This window comes from Lates calcarifer, linkage group LG11 (genome assembly GCF_001640805.2).
Source record: "Lates calcarifer isolate ASB-BC8 linkage group LG11, TLL_Latcal_v3, whole genome shotgun sequence".
Taxonomy (NCBI): domain Eukaryota; kingdom Metazoa; phylum Chordata; class Actinopteri; family Centropomidae; genus Lates; species Lates calcarifer.
Genome location: NC_066843.1, coordinates 17,130,328 through 17,153,886, shown reverse-complemented (window position 1 = coordinate 17,153,886; position 23,559 = coordinate 17,130,328). Strand labels below are relative to the sequence as shown.

General features: G+C 41.6%; 1 protein-coding gene across 1 annotated transcript in view; it reads right to left on the bottom strand.

Moving 5' to 3' along the window:
• grin2ba (glutamate receptor, ionotropic, N-methyl D-aspartate 2B, genome duplicate a) overlaps nt 1-23,559 on the bottom strand; it is a 116,439-nt gene that overhangs the window by 40,265 nt on the left and 52,615 nt on the right. Inside the window, exons 6-8 of the mRNA XM_051073699.1 lie at nt 8,221-8,364; nt 7,528-7,798; nt 1,460-1,652 (exon numbers count right to left, since the gene is read on the bottom strand). Coding sequence (XP_050929656.1) covers nt 1,460-1,652; nt 7,528-7,798; nt 8,221-8,364 — 608 coding nt within the window. The remainder of the gene's footprint in view (nt 1-1,459; nt 1,653-7,527; nt 7,799-8,220; nt 8,365-23,559) is intronic.

The following is a 23,559-nucleotide window of genomic DNA, read 5'->3' as shown; positions in this document are numbered from 1 at the left end:
AAAACACACATACCCACACACATACTTCTACAGTAGACCCTGCAGAGTGGCAGAGGGGTGAAACAGCCCCTGAGTATAACACTGTGCCGAGTTCTGGAGCACAGCACGACAGGGGCTAGTGTTCGCCGACTGCAACGCCATTGGGACCAATTAGGCAGAGCGCAGAGCAGAGCGCAGAGCAGAGCGCAGAGCAAAGCGCCGTCGAACGCTGCGCTTCACAACCAGTTCAAAAGGCCTGCTGCTGAGACGGACAGCTGGGGGGGGTGGGGTTGGATTTTCCTGAGGAAGGGGCAAGTGAAGGGGGTGTTTATGTGTGTAGGGTATTATTACATGGGGGGAGGATGATCACAGTATGCAGGGGATGAAGGTGCATGTGTGTGTGTTTGTGTGTGTGAGCATCTGCTGCATCTATGGTTGTGCTGATCTAAGCCAGGATCCTCGTGTTGATATAACACCGCCTGAACCTGTGCGCTTTTTGAAGCTGCTGTGTGTAGCATTTTAGCATCCATAAATCATTGCCACATTAATTTGGAGACATTAGTGTAATTGTAAATAAATGATGGTAAACAAATAAGACCACTGCTGAGACACATGGCCTCTACACTGTACTTTATATTGTACACCACAGAGCTAGTTTTCATGGAATTTGTGCTGGATTCCTTTAGGGCACAAAGTGAGCTTGTTTTACTGAACATGAAACAGGAGAAGGGACATTGTTCCTGCAGTGCACTCCGACTTTCTCACAATGCCAGATGCTGCAATGATTTGAAAGCAGATAGAAGATTATGGATAAGTATCAGCATTCAATTTGAGGTTGAATACATTATGGCACAATAGCTCGTCCAAATCTCCAATATGTTAAAGGAAAATACACTTAGATGTCGCAATAAACTTGTCAGTAATAAACAGATTTCTGAATTCCATATATTTCACAATTAATTGTCAACAGAAACCAAGCCATGATGGGTTGTCAGTCACATTTTAAAGGCTCTTTAAAATGCAGTCTTTTCGAAAGGGGCTGAAAGAGAAGAGCATTGGGAGGCAGAGGAGGATCTAATAAAAGACATTATTGAGTTGCTTTATGGGAAATGTAGGATCCAGCATTTTTTGGAGCTCAGCTTGTCCTAGTAACCAAATGTCAGGATATATCTGCCTCTGCTGCCACGACTTTATGGGGGTGCAATGTTGAAGCACTGAAGCTCCCATTTAACCAAGTAAGAAGATGAAATAAAAAGCCATTGCAACGTGTAAATAAGCTGGGCCATGTTGTTAATCACTAGACAGTGTTTCTGGTAAACTGCTTACCAACTGTCCATTATGTGTCTATTAATTCATATATCATAAAATGTACAACTGACACAGTATCTGCCACTTAGTCGTGTCCCCATTTCTTTGTAACAAACATTTACATTGTTTTTGTCTGATTACATTACACCAACATTAAAGCACCTTCACTCACCTGAGCACTTCGTTTGGGTTGCCTGAGATGGGGGTCTTCTTGTCAGGAGCTCCGTGGCATTCAGACTTCAGCAGGGTGTGAGGTCCGCGGTCCATCATCATGGTGGAGGTTGCCATAGTAATGATTGCCACGCCATCACGAACACGGGCCTCTAGGCCGTAATCCCACTCGTCATAGGACACGGAGAGCAGACCTGGACAGACAAAGCAATAAGAGGAAAGAGAAAGATCAGAGGATATGTCGAAAAAAGAAAGACAACAAAAGAAACGGGACAGAGGGGTTAGTAAAAATAGAGAGGTAACTAGGGAAGGATTCATGAATGTAGGTTAAGTAAGGCATGAGAATGAGAGAGGTGAATGGGATTATATGGGGACAAGTGATGCGAGAGAGAGAGAGACAACAGAGACAGAGAGACAAAGGAGAAACAGACAGACAGATGGAGAAAACTAAAGCAGGAAGAGACAGGGATAAATCTGTGACGGTATACAGAGTGTACATGTTTTGAACACACTCCAAGAGAGAGAGCGCTCACTACGTTATGACTCAGAGAGCAGATGAAAAGCACTCCCATCCTGCCTGACTAAGCGTCTATCACCTTGCTGTGTTTGTCCATCTGTCTGTCTAAAGCACTGTCTGTCTCTGTTTGTTGGCCTTTGCACTGTCTGTATGTCTGTTTATCTGTCCTTCTGTCTGCCTGAATCCTGTTCTCTTTTGACAATCTGTCTGTTTATGAACATTCATTTGTAGGTCTCTCTCCCTGTGTCCATGCCCATCTCTCCCAGTGCCCTTCCAACCATCCATCAGCCCATTCAACTGTTTGCCAGGATGCCCATCCTTCCTCCACTACTTTCTGCTGTTGATTATCACAAAGTGAGTAGCGAGTAGATAGACGATACATGGATATTTCAATATTTACCCAAGGAAGACTGGCTGAGGATGTTCCCCCCCGTACAGAACCAAGAGGATGTAACTTATTTTATCAGTGTTGGTTTTTAATTTATTCTTTAGAAACACATGGAAACATTATGAGAAGAGTTGATTTACCCTGAAAATTAGACCCATTATGCATCCATTAAAACAGAGCTGACATTTTGATAATGAGTTTCACTCATATTAAGCTGCCGTTATTGATAATATGATTAACTCATGACAAACAGTCACCATTAATTGATGACACACAGTGCATGCTGCCCAACACTGAGCCTAGTGCGCACAATCTCTTTTTAATGACCAGCCATTTAGTTCTGTCGTTCACCACTGTTTGGATTTTATCAGGTTAAAGAGCTAACATGTGGGATTGTTACTGGGCTTTGGCTCACAAGGGGACTAATTGTTCTGAATCCATTTTGGGAACTTGGATCTTATTTGGGAGAATCATTTATGTACCTTGGGTTTAAATCACAGGGCCTTATTGGACCAGATCTAACTTACTGAACTTATGAGGAGTCTCAACCATCTAATTAATCATAAACGTACTCTTTTAGTAAACAAGCACATACAGTAAAGCATCTAAGCTTTCCTTCCTCAAGATATTCATCGTGGTAGCCATTAAGAAGAAGGCAGTGTTGCTAATTTACTCTCCACAGCCTTATTTGTCCTATATACCTACTGACCGTTCACTAACTGCTATCAAGCTTTGCATTTTCTACATGTCAAAACAGCAAGCACTGGTGCTGTACTAGGAGTGAAGATCGGTATCTAGAGTTTGTAGGGTGGTGTCTTCTTTTATCACCTTTATTAACCAGGGTGTTTATTTGCTCTAACATTAGCTGAAACTGTTACCATGCCAAGCTAACTATCTTAAAATGAAAAGCACTAATCTAGCGTTATTTCCACAGACAAAAGGTATGTCATTAGCAAACTATATTTTGTGGGGTTACAGGTAACGTTAGAAAAATACCTGTTCAAAAAAGGTAACAGGAATAAAAACTCTACCCTCCAACACACAAACAATGCTGCCTCTTTATATAAATGACCTCTGAATGCATCATCAGCTGGTGAGGATGACTTTTTGCATGAAATATGTAGCTTTAGCCTCAGTCTTTTAGTATTAATACATGAAGATTCTTTTCCTGGTTTCCCAGTTTAAAATCTGAAAATATTACATAGCTTGAGACTACCTTTTTCAACCAACTAACATTTTTAAAGCATTAGCATTTACTTTCGCTGGCTTGTTAGAGCTGATAAAATCTGCTAGCGACATTCCACAGTCATCCACTGGAAATAGGAAGCCGGCTATTGTCAATTTAGGGTGGAAATCTTGATCAATGTGGTCTTATCCAATCTCTCAGCTACAAGTGCCCTTATGACTTTTGAAAATGGCCAATAACTGATCTTTCTGTCTGGGCCCCATTGGCTGCCTCTGGGTTCAGGTCACATAGCTCTCAGTGAAGCACGTTGTGCTTTCAAGTCAATTTATATGGCTATCTGTCCCTTTCTCTGTCCATCAGTTGGTGTGCATCTATCTGACAGCGTATGACCACATGTCAGCCAGTCCACTACCATGTCAGTGGGCAGAAATAGACAGGCGGCCTGGCAACCTGCCTTCCTCGCGGGGCCTCAACGATGACAGCTCCGTCCCTTCAGGACCACATCTAATGTCACACACTGTTGACACTTCCTCAACACTCACTCACTCACTTCCACTGCTTGTTCCTTTTTACACATATCACTTTTATTATTTTATGGAAGGATAAAATGTATGTGTATGTGTTGGCAGCATGTGTGTGCTGGGATTGTGTGTGTGCCGTGTAGTGTATTTGTTTCTACATCTTGGGAACTGCTACATGATGTGGAAATATTCATACATCTCTCAGGACATGTTTAAATGTCATAACACAGACATGTCATCTGGCAAAGTTATAGCTGAACAGCAATGTAGCAGCTGTAAAGGTTTTTTTTCTGGCCAGTAAACTAGTCAGTGTCTCTGTCTAAAGGCAAAGTCTGTCTTACTGTCACAGGTACGCACATACATACGCACATATATAAAGAAAATCACAAATTCTGTATCCACACACAGGCAAACTGATTGGACATTGTAACAGCAGAACTAACATATCACAGGGTATTTTTGGAAACAGCTTATTATTGTCAGTGATGTCAGATTGGGGTTGTTACGTTAGCCCAGTCTGTGCAGCAGTAGTATGTAACTCTGATCAGGAAGAATAGAGACAGAAAGGCTGTTAGGGAGAGAGAGCTGAGAGGGACGAGCAGGAAAAAGAGGGACAGAATGAGCAGAGAAAGAAACTCAGATAGACACAAATATACAGAAGTGAAAAAGAAAAAAACTGAAGGGAGTAGAGAGTCAGAGGAGCACTGAGGAACACACAGGGAAGTGAGGGAACAACAGTATAAAATAAGGAGGAGAGGGATGGAAGGAGGAGAGTAGGAGGAGAGATGGTTCCCCAGAGCGCCACTTAAGGAAGGCATCAGTGGAATTACCCAGGAGAATTGGAGGCTCTTCATCACACATGGTGCAAATTATTAAGTGTGCCTAGTAAGCAAATTAGCCCCACAGCTAGCATGTACCTTCTGCTGAACCCTGAACCGCTGCATTCACCCAGAGCACACACCGCCACACCATCAGTCACATGCTGTGCCACGGTGTCGTTTGGCTCTGTGTAAGTTCAGAAGTTGGTCTGGCTGAATGCTTCTACAGGCTTCATGCAGCTTTTCGGATGTTGAGGTTGAAACACAGAGATAAAGGCTGGTTGAATGATTGAACACTACAGCTGAATGCCTAATGTCTACAAATATAATGCAAGTTATAATGCAAGTATCTTGCTCTTGTACAGCAGATTCTAAATCTTGCAAAACGCATTGTGTTATTGTAAATCTATCCTTTTCCATGTCAAAAAATGCACTTAGTGTTACTGTCAGGATATGAATGGTTTTGCAATAATGCAGACAAAAAAAAAAAAAAACACAAAAAACATCTTTCAGGTGCTTTGGCAGCTCTTTACAAATGTGAGGCTGCTCTCAGAGCAGGTTTTACAGACTGTCACTGCTGAAGCTGTAAAGTAAAATCATTTCCATCATTTTCATCTCATTGGCAGAGGGCAGCATTGACAAGCACAGATCCTACAGCAACAGTGCTGTGAGCAGAAGCTCAGCCATCTGCATACTGATTCAGTTTGTATGCACATTTCAACACCCAAACTATAGTATGGTTCCGATGTATACTGTCAATACAGTGTCATATTTTGCAGTCCATAAATGCATAATTATCAACTGTATTAAATATCTAACATTCTGTTGTTCAAGTTAGACTCTAGGACTGCTTTGAGTGTCATGTGTATTGGTAGATTCTGTACTCTATTCATCATGCATTAAATGACTGACTGACATTTTGCCTACTGTCTGTCATTATGTCCCATATGATTAATCCCATGATAATTCAGTGCTAACTCAAAGAGGTTCGTGTGTGTCCATCAACACAGCCACTCTGCCAGCTCCACTTTGTAATCATTCAGGCAGTACATGAGCTAGTCACGATTATCTCCGTGGCAACATAAATCAGGAGGGAAGTTGTTGTGTGATTTACATAACTGATATGGTGATATATCAAACTTTATAGAGTGGAACCCTAATTTGGAACAGGCAAACATGCACACACACACACACAATCGTAGTTTTGTTCACCCTGTCCTACAAGTAAATACTCGCCTTCCACCATATGAGGTACACACAAAAGCACAAACACACAACCCATTTGATTACACTCACCCATTATTTTCTCATGCAAATTAAACCATGAACCAATCACACATTTCACAGACAAATGCACACCGACATTACACACAAAGGCACAAGACACACTCATTGGCACACACGCACAAACAGGAGCACAACACACCTAACTCCAATTTAGAGTAAATCATCCATGGATGCCAATAAGGGAGCAGAGGTAAAAAGTCTGAGTTACGGTGCTTGAACAGCACAACGATCTCAGGTTCGGCCTGGCAACCATTTCCCAGAAACTGCTGAGGACAGGCAGCAGTGTAATATCCTGCCTTCACTGTAAATCAACAAGCCAAACACCAACAAATTATCAAGCTCATATGTCCGGAGTAAATATACAACCTTCTCTAAGGTTTACTCTTCTACAGAGACTAAAACAGACTGAAGTAGCGGAAAGTTCCACTACTTTTAATGGTGGCAACATCACTACAGTTCCTGCTGTGAGCTGGCCTTTCTAAAAGTGTCTGACCACCCCCAAGTGCTGAAAGTCCTGTTACATGAGGCAGTCTGACAGGTATGTCTGACAGATTGCGTGAGCAAGTTGAGTGGTTTATGCACCTCAACTTAGATGGCACTTTGGTTCCACATTTGACCTTCAAAGGTTAGAATGACCTCCAGTGGTGTTGTGGGAGGAGGGTGGGGGAGAAATGCTCCCTCACTTCTTATTAGGAAAGGTCAGTTTGTTTTTTGTCTTGCAGGAAAAATCCAAATAGCCAACTGAAAATAAAAATTGGAAAAATAACATTTCAAAAGCTCAGGGTTCCTTCTGTGGTGTCAAATAAGTAGCTTATGGGTTATGTCAGCTAATGTTAGTGGCTAATGTTAGTTAATGTTAACTCCAAATAAAGAAAAAAGCTGACATTAGCAAGAGTCATTTTGCTGACTTTATGACTTCTCTTCTACTGTTACACTACCTTTCACCATTTACCATTATCTCCAAATTGTCACTTGTGTACACCCGAATGGCTGTTAGGCTACAGTAAATTGCTAGCAGCATATTTGTCAGTAATTGATTATTTTACACCATTGTTGACCTTCCTAGCTGTGTAATTATCCTGTAGAGTAAAGCCCTGAGGAAACCCTTAACCCATAGGGATTTTGACTGAGACTGAGGCCAACTACGTAGAAATGCATTCATGGTACATTTAATACACTTTGGATAAACATCAGCCAAATGCCACATGTAGTGTAATTGTTGGACTTAGAAAGGGCTTATGATTTGAGCTCAAGGCAAGCAAACATCTTTCCACAGTACGATTATGCCAGATAAAAACGTAATCCAATTCTAATTCCTAATTTTGACTCAGTTTCCTAACATGGTTTCCTACCTGTGGGGAACTCTGCAGGGACGACATCAGTGTCTCCAGCTACCAGCGAGGGCACTATCCACGTGTAGCCGTAGCCAGTGATCCCAACAGAGTGGGCCACTTCAAAGATGGTGTTGGCTTCTTCTTTCGTGCAGTAGAGAAGAATGACAGGGCTCTGGAGCTTCTTCAGCTGGTTCTGGATCTTTGAATCTCCATCATCTACAGACATGTCCAGTAGTAAGACTTCTTCCAGTTCCCAGCCCACAAAGCTGTTCTCAATGGTGCTACGGATCTGAATGGGACAGAGGAAAAGAGGCTGATTTTGTCAGGGATTCTCCAAAGACTTGTTTTTGTTAAAACTCTAGCTTAAGCACAAGGATTTTTTTGTATTTATTATGTGTATTTCAAGTCTGTCATGTATTGACAAGGCTATACAAGAGACAAGAGACTTGAATCTAATTTGACACTTGTTCCATAGTAACATCTGCGTAGGTGTAAGAGGATGAAGCTGTTACATTAAGCACCACTGGGATTATTAGAGGTGTACAGAGGTCCTAATCAGCACCATACATTAAAATTCGTGTTAATTTTTTTAAGTAGATTTCATGGAGCAGGGCTGAAATATTTCTAAAACATAAAGAGAAGCTTGGCTTGTGTCATCTTTCCTTTACGTCCTGATTATCTGTGCATGTTGACTCAGCTGAGCGCAGTTACCTTGGTGACAAAGTCCTGGTAACCTGGGTAGTACGTGGTGACGATGGAGAAGATGTACCAGTCGTACTCCTCCATGATGTTCAGCATGACCGAAGCCTGCTGCTCGATGGAGGGGCCGAACTGAAAGAACATGGAGTTGTCATCCTGAAAATGACAGAAACACACACAGAGGCACAAAGATGAGGAGGGTAAATGGTTACGCAACAGTATTGGGTTGAACTTTAATTTAGTTGGCTTTACACACAGAGGAGAACAGCTACTACTTAAAGGACAGCAGTGGTTTTGTAACATTATTGGTGCGAACATTAATTTAGCTGCCTTTATTCTCTCGCTCACAGAGGAGAAAGGCGAGAGGACACCAGTGGGCTTGTAATGATACCGGTCATGATTTTCATTAGTTGTCTTTATGACTCCTTTAATGAGTTTGTACATGTGGGTGGCTGGAGCAAATTCTGGGGACTCATAGCTGCTGTCCTCAATCACACAGATCGTTTTCATCAGTTTGTTTTATTAGAGTTGTGTTAGAACAATACAATTTCAATGCAACCTGCCAGGTGCTAGATATTAGACAATGACTGTACTGGTAAAGGCACACACTGCACATAAAACATCCACTAACTAAGTCCCTTCCTTTGGTGAGGCTCAATCTAAATATGAGAGAATGTACAGCAAACCAAACAGGAGCACAGTCAGAGAAGGACACTCCAATAAACATCGCTCACACACTGATATCCAAGCCTGAGACTTGCCACCAGTGTTGAAAAGGAATATTGAGTCGGACAGAAGAAGAGGAGGAGGTGAGAAGTGCTAGTCTAGACAAGACTCTGCAGTTCTGCGACATGAGCTTGTTATTGTGCATGTGTGTGAGTCAGTCTATGAGAACTCTTGTGTACACAATGTACAGTAGTGTGTTTATGTTCTTGGATATTCATGCTTCTAATGAGGCAAATTAAATGAATGAGAGTGACTTTTTTTTGTTTTGTTTTTGTCTAGTCTTCGATTTAGGATTGTATGTGAGTAAAATCAGTTGTAGCTGACAGACAGGCCAGGCCAGGCAAGCAGGGTGTTGAAATCTCTCTGGCTTCTTAGGGCTCTCTCTGTGCTTCACTCAACATCAAAGGCTAACCTGCCCCTCCCAGGGGATGCACACGGGTTGATCCGTTACCTTGTTTCTGCATTAATGAGATCAGGGCTATACCGTCGAGGTGGCATGTCGAGAGCTACAATGCGCATGTGAAACACAGAACACTCTCGCAAATAATGAGTGTAATGTGCTGCATCCGTGCGGGTGAAAACGTGTCATTATCCCGTGTTGCGAGAAATATAAAACATGTGCATCTGATGCAGGGGCTGTGTTTCAAAATCATGAAATAATGATGCACACACCGATGTTGTGGTCATGTTTCTCAGCTAACTTGAATCCATTTGTTCCTCAACTTTCTATCTCTTCTCTGCCTCTTTCTCTCTCATCCTCCATCCATCTCTTCTCCCGCTCTGTCGTCCCATTTATACCAGTGGAATTACTGCCAGGGTATGGTTATAATTGAATTTCCAGACTCGCACACTCCTGCTCCCCCCTTTATCCTCCATACAGCACCCTGCCACCCTGCCCCCCCCCATTTCCTCTGGCTTTCTCTCTCTATCTCTCTCTTCTTCTTAAGAGCAGTATTAATGTACTGTCCAACACACTCATTCAGAGTGCCAGAGGTCTGCAGAATTTTCATTAGCCTTTGAGAAAAATACATGCTTAAAGAAGTGCATGACAGACACAGAAGCAGAGAAAGGGGGAGGGTGAGAGATTTGGGAGTAAAAAAAAAAAAGCTAGTGGGAGTGAGTTGAATGATAAGAAAGCTTGAGTAAAATGAAGTGCTGCAAAACACCTCTCTTCATTTACAGCAACAATAATTAGGGTCTGGCCACATTATCACCTCTGTTGGCACAAGGTGATCGATTAGTGAGTATTAAAATTCCCAGAGGGGGTAGGGAGGCCAGCGAGTCAGTCAGCCAGACGCAGGAAGCCGGCCAGGAAGGCTTTGAATATGCCTCTGAGCCGGTCACTGTCTTCTCTGTGGATCCACGGCTGACGTCAGAGCTGGCTACTGTACACAGACAACAATACACTACACTACACAATACAGCAGGATGAGTGGCCGGTGGAGACTGGGGAGAGAGAGAGAGAGATGGAGAGATACGGCGAAGATATAGAAAAAGAGCAGACAAAACCGTAGAAGAGGGGGCAGATAAGAGGAAAGAGAAAAACAGAGAGAAGCTAAAGGGAGAGAAAAGAATTAAGCAAGCAAGAATAAAGGATAGAGATGTACAAAAAGCAGCAAGGATGTAGCCAAGATTTGAAGCCTCCAGAGGGACAGAGGCAGAAGACAATGTGGTGACAATAGGATGAATGGAGAGGAAGAGGGCAGGCTGGCAGACGGCTGTGATCCTGTACGGAGCGAGTGAGCAGTGAAGGGGCAGGAAGCCAGGAGTCAGTGAAGGAGCTGGCAAACGGAGGTGTGTGTGTGTGTGTTTATGTGTGTGTGCATGTGTGCCATGCGATTGTGTGTGTATGTCAGGCAGTCAGCCAGCCATTTAGGCAGGAGGAGGCTAAGCCTGAGTTGTTCAACCACAGAGGACCGCTGCTGTCAGAGAAAGGAAGGGAGAGACGGGACACATGTGTGCCCCCTTCTATGTGAAGCGTGTGTGTGTTTGTCATTGTCATTGTTTGTGTGGGATAGAGACGTATCTGGTATCTTTGTGTGTCAGTTTGTGCAGTTTATATGTGTGTATCAACTCATTTGTGCCTCTAATTGTGCTGGGATGTCCAGATTTCTGTAGGTTTGGCCTCAATAGGGCTCTGTGTGTGTGTTTCTGAGTGTGAGTGTATTCCATGGTTGACAGGCCTTGGTCTGCCAGAGTTGCTTGCTCTGCCCCAGAGCCTCCAAATGAGTGCACTCACACACTCCCGGAGCAGTTATTTGACTTGGAGGGGAGAGAGAGTCAATAACTCAGGTATTTCAATTACACAGACAGGGGCACATCAGTGACTGCAAAAGAAATAGACCCACTTCCAATCTTGCTCTGGAATATGCACACACAGACACACACATACACACAAATTTGAATGACTTTAAACACAAACACCAACATCCTCACACACATTTGTGTGCAGGCAGGCAAGCACACACACACACGGTTGCATTGAAAACCCATGCTCAAAGAGAACACTCAAACACACACAATACAAAACACAAAATGACAAATCAACTCTGCAATCACAGACTAACACTGGGGTGTTGCTTTAGGCACACACACAAGCACTCAAACACACTCCACACACACACACACACATAACGACACAATAAAACAAACTAAGGCGTACTGCTAAATGAAAAAATCATTGTACAGTGATCACATAAAGCATGTACAGTGAACCAGGACATGGGAACACTTTCACAGGTAAGTACATTCACTGCTTTCTGTACATACTCAGTTCAAATGTAACCACAGCAAACAGCCACTACAACATAACGTAATATAATAAAATAATATATTACAATATAACACACTGCGCCATCATTTTAGCTGCAAAGTCCCGATTCCTTGTGTGTCGTCACTATGACTGACAGCTGACATGTTGCTGAAATCATATTCTGACTCATATCAAACTTATATCAAATTACACAATGACACCAAAGGATACATGCTTCTGATTGGCTTGTATGTGTGTTACTTCCTGCTAACATGCTGTACATATTGTTCATGTCAGCTGGTAGCAGTACTAGGCTATAGCTTAGTGGTAAAGTAGGTAACACACATGAATACAGATATTTGAAGTATGTATTGCCTCAATAAAGAAACAATACACATATTTTCATTATTATTAAGTGACTGTGTTATGAAACTTAACTTTCATCAGTGTATCAGTGCATTGATGCATTTAAGCATTCTGATATGAATTTATTGTGGGGCCCATTATTTTAAAGATTTTACGGTTTACCACTTTTCACCTGTTGGTGTGGTTTTTGACATATTGAGATTATGCTGGAAAAAACATGTTCTGGCCTGAATATATTTTTTCCTGGATTTATTGGGTTTTGTAGATGCACAAATAATGGAGATTCTCACGGGTCCATTCAGTTCTGATGAACCAAGATCTGAGTCTGAATTGGACTGGATCCCTCTATGTTGCCATTAATATACCACCTTTGCTTGTTTACACTAAACAACCCTAGCATTAGGCGGCATGATGTGTGATTTTAAATAGCATGCCGGCTTTCATGGGGAAAAAAAAACATGATTTCTGTGTCGTGTTATTTTGTTATATTGTGCCATGTGTTAACTGAATGTTTTAGAGTGGATCTACTCTAGGATGAAATACTAATAAAAAATACAAAAAGTACCATAGGAAGAGGACTTACATCCTAATTAGCCCATATTAAAGTAATATTAAAGTATTAAGTATTAAGTGCCGTTTCCATAGCAACAGTATTGATTTCAAGGCATTTTAATAAGTGTATTATATACCATATAGGTATTTTTTCCTTGTGAGGAAGTAGCAATGAGGCAAAGAAAGAGAGAAAGACTTTGAGTGGGAAAGAGACAAAGACTGAGATAGAAAGGTAGAGCAAACCAGAGAGATGGTGTCTGTTGCTGGGAGGTTTTTGGCAATGCATATTTCTATCCTGCCTATAAAGGCTCCTTTGAACTTGAGCAGGGGGGGTTGCTATTGACTGCTGCTGCACCGCCTGATGGAAAGAGAAGCCAGCCAGAGAGAGAGAGAGAAAGAGAGAGAGTGGAGAGTGAGACAGAGGGAAAGAGGATGGATGGAGGGATGAAAAACAGAGAGGAGGAGTGGGAGGTGAGGCAGGGAGGAAGGTGGAACAGCTGGCCTTCGCTTGAATATAGTGAATTTAAAAGACAGTGGGCAGGAGATATAAACTCACCATAGCCACAGGCTTTCACACACACACATACACAGTAGAGATGGATTCAAGGACGCACACACCAGTGCTGAAGTGCCTTCATTTCTGATAAAGCCTGTGAGCAAAAGCCGCCATCACCACATGTGCTGAAATTACGTATTGGTGACGAGCCCTCCTCTCTGCTCCCCCTTCGTTCCTCCCTGCCACTCGTTCACTCTCTCTCGGTTTACACACACATACACACTTATCATCTCTACCTCAATTAAACCTCCCCTCACTCTCCATCTCTCTTTTTTCCTCTACTTTGCGTTTCTCGTGCCTCATCATCACATTTCTTATCATGGAAGCCCACTTATCTTTAATCAAACACATACAAGCTTAATTAGCCTGCACATTTGTCAGGCCATCATCTAATTAACAGTGACCTTATTTTAAGTACTTTTTGAACCTTAATTAAAAAAAGCACAGGTCTTCATTAAAATATATGACTAATTTTGACTGAACATGATTTTGAATGCAATATGACTACACTGTTGCAGCCACCGTACCCTTCCAGGGATTTAAAGGATGAAAAGACAAAAAAAGAAAGCCAGAGACAAAACTGCAAAAAGAAAGTGGAAGGAACAAATTAAACTGCAAGAATGCAGGAGAGGGTGTTTTGTTTCACATCTTGACACAATCAGACAGTGTCTGAATGGAAGTTAATACCACTTAACACTCAGTCAGACACACACACACACACACACACACATACAGGCATAGACACGAATGCACAGATCGTTTCTCTCTGGCCCATTTCTGCTCTAAGTTTAGCAGACGACCCACCGAGGGGCCTCTGCAGTCTGATGCTTTTCCTGCTGCTGCTCTTGTTTGTCCCCTGGTCCTTGTAGAATGGTAATAGTTCTTTCTCTGTGTGTGTGTGTGTGAGAGAGAGAGAGAGAGAGAGAGAGAGAGTGTCTCATAGAGTTAGGCTAAGGAGACTAAATGGGGTGGCTGGAGGGAAGGGTGAGTCTACAAAATATATGAACAGAGTCAAGCTTTTATATCGGTTCATTTGTCTCTGAAAACGTATAGCTGGGAGAGATATGTGATAAATTATAATCTAGAGAGTGAGTGTTTAACCTGACGTCTCCTCTTCATCCTCAGACAAACAGAACTCAGTGGATATACTCTACATTTAAAGAGTTTGGAGGATGGTGCCTTTTTTTAGTTGTTTAAAAACAAAAACACTGGAGCAATTTATGTAAGGAATGGAATAATATGTTTTCTGCTCTAATGTACTGTAAGATGCAAATGCTAGCATGCCCAGCTAACTAGCTTACTTCCTACAGTAGAAAATGGTCATTACTTCCAAAGCATTTCACTGCTTTAGCTGACTACAGTTTGTGGTGCTCAAGAAATCCTTGTTCACAATAGCACATCTACTTTGCATTACTTCTCCATTGTGTTTAGGGTAATGTTAGCAGCTCTGTCCTGATCTTCACTGGATTTGCAACTCTAACCAAACTCATTATCCATGATAGTGTTACATTTACCAAACACAGTGGTTAGTTCTCGTCCTAAAAGCCTCCTGTAACATTAAAAGTGAAATCTGACTGACTACAAACAATTTGACTCCCACCTCTGTTTTACTTGTCTAAGTATAGAAGCTAAGCAGCTAAGCAGGGTTATGTCAGAATTAAATAATATTCTGTAGATTTTTATCATAACATGCTGGCTAGCTACATCTGATAAAATCTGCCAGTTAAAATTGCCATTTCAGCATGCAAAATGGATAGCCACTGACTAGAAAATGTGAGGCCTGTTAGATAATTTACCACAAGATGAGTCTTATGAATTCAGAATTCAGTTGGATCAGTCAGTAATTGTACAGATAATAATGTGACTTTCAGCTTCTCCAAACTCTCAAATTCTGTTTTTTAGATGATAAAATGAAGCAACAGGTGTAGAATATATTGTGTGTCAGTGTCTCAGCAAAGCAGAGAACTGTTAAACATTCAGTGTAAGGCTGAAATAACATCTGGCCCAAGCTAATTTCATAACCAGCCATACCAGACCACAATGAGCGAAGCAACATTTTAAAGAATCCATTTTTTCTTTTAAAAGCCGTGATGGAGTGCCTCTGCTGCATTTTCCCTCCTCTCAAAGAATACAGCCTCACTGTGCTAATGCAGGGCACATTTAACCAGCATGACCCAAAGACACCACAAACTGAACCTTAAAGAGAAAAGGATGGTGAAAAGGAGGAAAAAGTGTTTGTGGATTCACTTTTTCTCCAAAGCTTCCTAATAAGGCACACTGTCAGTTCATAGTATTACAATGTTTGATTTGCTGCTTTTTAGTTCTCAACTAAGCAACTCTCACAAAGAGAGTTTTAAAGTTTTCCTCAGTAAAAATGAAAGATAAATCACAGGGTTGGGAGTGGAAGTGGGGACAGTGAAGTGGCTGAGGCTCAGGAGGACCACAGAGTTTCCCAAGGCAGCTCTAAAGTGGTTTAGGGAGTCTGGGGAGGTGAGGACGCTTCTGTAGTCAGATATCTTTCTTCCTGTCTCTTGCGCCAAGCAGAGAGAGGGAGGGAAAAGGTGATGGTGAAGTGAAAAAAGACAGGGGAGCATGGGAGGGAGGGAGATGGGGGACAGTGAGGTCCAGATGAGGGATGTTATTTGTCCATTTATTCCCTCTCCACTCTCTCCGTCTGTCCTCTGCTATCTCTTCCACTCCTGTCATATCTCCTGATTTCAATCTCCTGCTCTGGCTCGTCCTCAACTCTCCGCTCTTCATCTCTCCCCCTATTATCCCCCACTCTCCCTCCTTCGCCCCTTTCTTCCCTCTCTCTCCTCCTCATTCATTCTTCGACATCCTGGATAAGTTTTTCTCTCCTTCTCGTCTTCGTCTCCCCTGCTATGTTTCTCTCTGCTGTCTCCTTCTGTTGCTCTCTTCCTCCTTCCCTCTCTTCCTTCCTCCTTCTCTCCATCTACCATGTATCCCAGGGTGCACCTGGGCTGTGCTGTCAGTTGTAGGCCCAGAGCCATCGTCATGCTGGGACTGTTTCTCGCCACTTCACACTACAAAAAGTGAATTCTCTCTTACACACATATAAACACACATGTACATTCTCATCTCACATGAATCCACAATGACAGTTTCTTTACCTCACCTCACCCCCAATTTTTCCAAGGTCAACATTTACCCTTAGGCCCATCTTCAGCCTATAGAATGAATGAATGAATGAATGCAACCCCCCGATCTTCAAAGGAAGAGAAGAGCGACGAGTGAGGAGGAAGAGCGAGAGGCGAACACAGAGCAAAGGGAAATAGAGTGAGAGTACAGTTGATATGTGCTTCTGTGTTCTTTTCCTGGCAACACGATAAAGGCTCGCTCTCAGTCACTGTCAGTGCTGAGACCACCCTCTCTATCTCCGTTCTCCCTCCCCCTCCACCCCCCCACCCCCCGCCCCCGTGCCTCTCCAATCCGATCCCTCCCAAAGCAAAGACTACTCTCTCTATCTCCCTCCTCTTTTATCTCCAGTGCTCTCTTCCCTTCCCTTACATTTTACATTTACATTTCAGGCATTCAGCTGGCGCTCTCATCCACAGTGACTTAACGAGTACAACTGCAGAATAAGCCTCAGGTCCTCGTTCGCCGGCACCTCAAGAAGCAGGGGTGCAGAGGTCGGCGCGGCGGCGGCTCAATGACAGATGTAACAAATGTTCTGTATCACTGGAATGATGAGAGAAAGAAATTACTAGGAGGCAAACTGAGAAAGGTTTATGTGTTCCTTCTTCTCTCACCCCTGATTCACGCACAGACCACCATCTTTCTGTCTCTTCTTCCCTATCCCTCACTAGTAAAGCTCTCCCACTGTGGACTCCTTCCATTAACTGCGATGAAAATTCAAATTCAAATCTGTTTTATTGGCGTGACAGTGGCGGGGGGTTGTCTCCACAACAGAACATGTTAGAAGACGGGCTAAGACAATAAGCCAATCTGTATGCTCCTCTTCTCCTACCCCACTCGCTCCAGTCTTCCCTCCCTGACTAACTAACCCTGTTTTTGCTTTGTAAAGCTGTGCACAAGCACTTAAAACCCTCTGCTTCTCCGCACACCGCCCTCCCTTTTTCTTACAGTCTCTTAAGACGCTAACATGTAGAGACACTCCCTCATTATGTCACCATCAGATCCTTTCTTGGTGTGCACTTGTGGTTACCTGTGTGCATGTGTGTGTGCTTATACCTGTGTATGTGTGTGTGTGTGTGTGTGTCCTCATTTAAAGAAAGTAGAGCTGGTGAAGCTTTGAAAAAGAGCAGAGCAGAGAGCCAGAGTTGCATGCACCAGAGATGGGAGAGGCTGTTTAGCTTTAGGACAGATGAAGTCAAAACTTGCCGCTGGACTTATGAATACTTCAGACTGTATCATCCTAATCCCAGGATTCACTCACTTCCTCTGCATTCCTCCATGTCTTTCTCTAATTTTTCTTCTTATTCAAATTAGTTTTATTGGCACAACCATGCCTTAAGTTACAATCATTCAGATTTTCATGAAATGGCACTCTCTTTTTGATATTATTTATGGCTCTTTTTTAGCAATAGTCATTCAGTTTGTTTACATGCTGCAATTACTTCTCTACATAGTAGCTGTCATTGTTAGTGGTTAGGATTCAAATTGCCTATCTCACAAGCCAAACATTTCCTAACTGGTGAAACACACAGTGGCTTTCAGGAAACTCAATGTATCTGTCACCAAGGTTAGCACTGATTTAAAAAACAACTGTCATTTTTTATCAGCAGATAATTTTATTATTTTTGCAAGAGGAGTAATGAACAGTTAGAAAAAGGGAAATTAATCAAAAAAAATTGCTAAAAAAAATCAAAAGAGAAAGATTCAGATTTTAAAGGAGCTTGCATTGTTTTGCTGGCTTCTCTCACGCTGTGACGTGCTCTCACATATATCGCTGCCTCTACAGCAATGTCAGTTTTTTCTTAAGTAAATATTAAATCTTGCTCTGGTCTGAGAATGGGTCAAGCAAAATGTTACTCTGTCTTTACCTCTTATTTTTGGCTAAACTGACCCAGACAGTTTTTTCTGGGTTACCAGGGTTGTCTGGGTCTACCAAAAACATCCAGTTTATGGTCACTCACTGTTTATATGATAATGTAAAATGTGGTATGTTTTTCTCAGTTTTGCCATCAATGGCTGATGTACTTTTCTTTTTCTTTGGCTGTAGTTTTGTTGATCTGAAGCCATGTACTGTTAGAGGACATGAGCCTCTTTACCAGCTGGCTGCTTCTCTCCATTTTCTCTATTTGGCAATTATACTATATGATTCTGCCTCCCGGACCATGTTCAATCAATTTCAGGAACAGACGGTTATGTCTGTGATCAAGTCAAACATTTTCTTTTAAATCTACGAAGAGGGAACTTTATTATTTTAATTTTTTTTACTTTTTAAAAATTTTGGTGGACAATGTCTATCGGCGAGGATGTGATGGGTGATGTTATGGTTTGTTGTTCAATAACATGATGTAAAACCAATCTCAGCTAAGGACATGAGGTTGCCTCAACAGCTACCTAGGTGACATTAATTTACAGATTTTTAGATTGGTGATATGATCTGTTTGCTATGGATATCAGGAAATGTCTAATGCTTAGAATAAGATTAAATTATTTTAACACTGTGTTGCTCTCTCTCTCTCTGTCCCTCTCTGCTCTCTCTCACTTTTTGCTTCTTTTTCCATCACTGTTCTATCACTATCCCACTTACAAAAGAGATGAAATAACTGTTCTTTCTTTCTCTCACATTTACCACTCTTGTCTCTTCAGTCCCTCTCTCTGTCCCTCTCTCTTCCACACACATACCCACACAATAAAACACACGTGTGGCCCGTCTTCCCTCTCCCTCTGCGTGCTGCCGTGACAGGCGTCCTCTGTGGCTGCCAAAGCTTTTTAACCACAACAATATCTAAATGGCACACAATGGCCCATTAGAGTCATCAAGCCGTTAAACCAGCAACCAGCAACCTTCAGCCTGGCAATTAGGAACATTTCATTCACCCTCCCACTACAGCGCACATGCACACACACACACACACACACACACATCACACACGCACTCCGCCCATCCATTATTCTCTTCCTGTCTCTCATGCACGTGCTCTCCCTCTCTTTCATCTCTTCCTCTCCTTCTGTTTCACCCGTCCTCTCATCCTCTCTTTTGTGCACGTGCACACTCTCACTCACGTGCACAACACCTCACACCAATCCACTCTCTTTCTCTACCCCCCTGGCTCCTCTCTCTCTCTCTCTCTGTCACCACAGTCGCCCTACAACAACGGCCCACAATCAGTGTCATGATCGATTAACAGATTTCACACCAATGGACACGGCATTTACAAAGAACCAGATGAAATGAAAAGAAGGAGCAGGCCTAGATAATAAGGAGCAGAGAGAGAAAAGGCTTAGCATACTGCTGTCTTGTGCTGTGTCAATAGCAAGTAGGTACAGCAGCAACTATAAGCACATCAGACCTGTAGCAACACTATAGAACATGAATGTGTGGAGACAAGAAACAGAAATAAATAAAGATTTGGAAATAAAAGAGTGCCTGCTCTGCGGTGGTGCACTGCTGATCCAAGAGTGGAACAGCTTTGGCAACAGTACCCATCAGTCACGCCAATAAAGCTCACCTTTGAACCTTTGAACTGACAGTGAAAATAAACGAGAGGAGCACAGGGACAGAGGAAAGACAAGCTGAAAAACTGCTGAGATTCATACTTTTTTTTTTCCAATATAATAAATATCACTTGAATTTTGATTTTGTATAAACTCAGACTGTCTACTTTAATTGGGTATTTCCATTTTATGCTTCTACATTTCAGTGGGACGTGCTGTAATTGTTCTCTGCTACATTTATTTGATAAAGTTACCAGTTACTTTTCAATTTAAAAGGTTCATCCAAAATCTATAATCAGTTTATAAAATCTGATGCCTTGTTACAGATTTAAGTACCTAACAAAGTATTAAATAGTTATAATTAGCTCCACCTTGACCACCTACAGCATGCTGATACATCTGTACTTTAGTTAAGTAATCTTAGCACCATTTCATTGTACCACAAGTTAAAGAAGGGAACTATATAATTTGGTACCATTAAAGAGCAAATGGAGACAAAGTCCTGAGACTTCAGTTATTTGTGTTGAGTTTCTAAGCAGCTGTTGATCTCCAAGGAATTTCCTTGAAAGAATTGCTCCATGTATAGCCAAAAAATATTGACAAATGATTTGTTTTTTGTATTATCTGAAACTTTAATCTGCATATAAATTATTTAATGTTACGAGCCTAAGATGTTCCAGACAGTGATTTTGTTGCACTGTCTGTAAAAAGGCTTCAAATGCCCAAAAACACTTCTGTTTATTACAAATGTACCAATGGAACAGTGTCAGACATGTAAGCTTTAACTAAGCTAAAGCCTCGACCGGTAAACCACGTGATGAAAAAAATTGGCGCTCATAAAATAAGTAACAATATTCTGCCTGACCTGACTTGAGCCTTTCTGGTCCACTTTGGTGTAAATATCAAGCAACACAGAGTTCACAGCTAAGAAACATTTTGATTTTATTTCTTAAAACAGTTGGAAATCTGCACAGGAAAACAGTATGTACTAAAGGCATGCTGGAAAAATCATTTGCCAGGCCTGCAGTGACACATAAAGCACCAGGGATGAGAATATCAACCAAAGGTTCTGGGCACTGCATCAAACAATTTGATGAGGAGGGTTTGATCATCCTGAATTATGCTGGTTAAAAATAATCAATCCAAACACCTCTTTCCAGCTACTGGTACACAGCTGGGTTTATAACGAATGGAAGCTGGCTATAAACTCTTTGCTGGCCGATTAACCCTTTAGTTGTGATTTCATACGCATAAACACCTCTGATGTATGGTTTTCTACATCCATAAGCAACGGTTATGATTTCACACCTAGTCAGACTGTTCCCATCCCCCTCCTCATCCCTTCCCTCTCTCCTCTCCGCCTGACAGTTGGTTGCAACAGCAGCCACAGAATACACACTGTGGAGGTGCGAGCTATTCTTCCTCGCCCTCGCTGTGCCTCTGTGCACATGAACACATGAATGAATGCACATGTACAGCTTCTGTGCTGCAACAAACATACACATTTGAAAACAAGTGAACATAATGTGCACCATAATACACATAATGTGCACCTGTGTACATCCAGACACACACACTCCAGCTGTGGCACTAAAGCCAGCTTTTGGCAGTCACATCCACTCTCTCCTCGCCTCCCTGCACGCTGTGTCACTGAACAGAAGTTGAATTCTGCATCTGGAGACTGTGCTGGTGACTCACACACACACACACATACACACTAACATGTATGTAGCTCATACACACTCAACCATCCTATTAATGTCAGTGGCAAAAATTTTTACTGCTGTGTATGTCCATAATGGCAGGTGTTTATTGGACAAACTGACTCTGCAGCACCATCCAGGCTTCATGTCAGAGAGTGAAAAGAGACACCAAGAATAGAATTTAAAATGTTTGTTTTTCCATCTACATTTATACTACACTGTGAGTGTATTGTTATCTCCCTCTCACCTTGTTAATATTGCTCTGTTACCTCTCCGTTTGCTTCATCACATCTCTCCTCTGTCTGTCTACAACCAAAGAATCTGAATTCTTAATTAAAATGTATTAATTTTGAAAAGATGCTAAAAATATCTGCCAGAACATGGTATCACTATGGTGCATGAGCACACACACACACACACACACACACACACACACACACACACACACACACACATTCGTAATTTATCCACTGGGTTTGTTTTATAATCTTACACTACAAAGAATAAAGCTATCACACAAAGCACAATAAATACAGTAAAACAAATACTGTGATACTCTAACTGAGATTAAAACTGTGGAAATACATTGTACCTTGTTTCTCACCTAAAGCGTGAAAATACTAAGATAACACATATAATTGAAATGCAGGTATGACACATGAACTGTAAGCCCAAGCAGCACCTACAACAACATGAATTAGATAGAGTCAGGCAGGCAGGCTACATTCACCAGACAAATCCCACAGCAGGTAATGGAGGTATAGTGCTGCACTGTAAGGCAGCGTGCTTTGCATTATGGTGAGTTTGCGTGATGAGTTACCTCGCCTGTGAGAGCACTTTCAGGGTATGAACTCTGAAAGCACCCATAATGTATTGCACAATCACTGGCTGAGGGCGAGTGGAGTAACAGTATTTACTGTGCAGGTAAGCTGGGCTTCAGTCCAGAATATGAGGTGACATAACAGCAATAATATACTCATGTAGATGCACATATACACATTCTATATACATTCTATTAAAGACATAATCAGAACTGTAAAAAACACTTGAGCTGCCTATTGTCCCTGCATATCTAATGTTTTATTAAACATAACCAGTTGCACTGTGCTAATAGGGTCATTAAATAAGTTAATTAATGCATTAATTAGAAAATTATTCTGCCATACACACTTGTCCTCTCATAATAAATGTATGCTATTAATACAAAGTCATATAACAAAGTACTAAGAAGTTATAGATGAAAAAGAATCATCCATGAGTAACCATAAGTAAGAATGCAAGTAAAAATCTCTTTCATGATTATAATTTTTTTAAACTATGAATTTTCTTAAGTGTATTGGCAAGAACCAAAAAAGAAGCATGTTTCTCCAAAACCTAAATAATAACAGTAAAACATATAGCGAAGTAGAGGGAAAAAATTAAAGCATAAGACCACAATCATCCCAGTTACAAGCACTGCTACACAGTTAGGTAACATTACATTCAATGCCAGTTAGCAGCATTTGTCAGCTGTGCACTTTGATATATGAGTTTTCAAAGCAAAATGAGACAACTCACAGAACTTCAAAGAGGCAAAAACATCTGTGTCCAAACTGCAGGTGCACTGGCCAAAAAAATCCAAATCTATTTACGGCATTTACAAAACACTAACCAGCTGAGACATGTACAGGAGGACCAACAAATTCCAAGTGCCACACACAACAGTTGTGGACAGTAACTACGTACATTTATTCAAGTAAATTTTTTGGGTATTTCCACTTTATTCTAGTATTATTATTTTGTCCTACTTTAGATTTTTACTCCACATAACTCAAGAGAGAAATATTGTTTTTTATTTACTCCAATACATTTATCTGACAGCTTCATTGACGAGTTGCTTGTCAGATTAAGATTTTGTATATGATAATAGCTAATAAAATCAAATGCATTATTAAAGACTAAACTGATCTTTTTGACTTGTGAACCTTTACAAAAAAGTTTTGTTTGAGTTGTTAGGAGCTCTACCATCAAAATGCTATTTCCCCTATTAACTTCTCAAGTGATTTCAT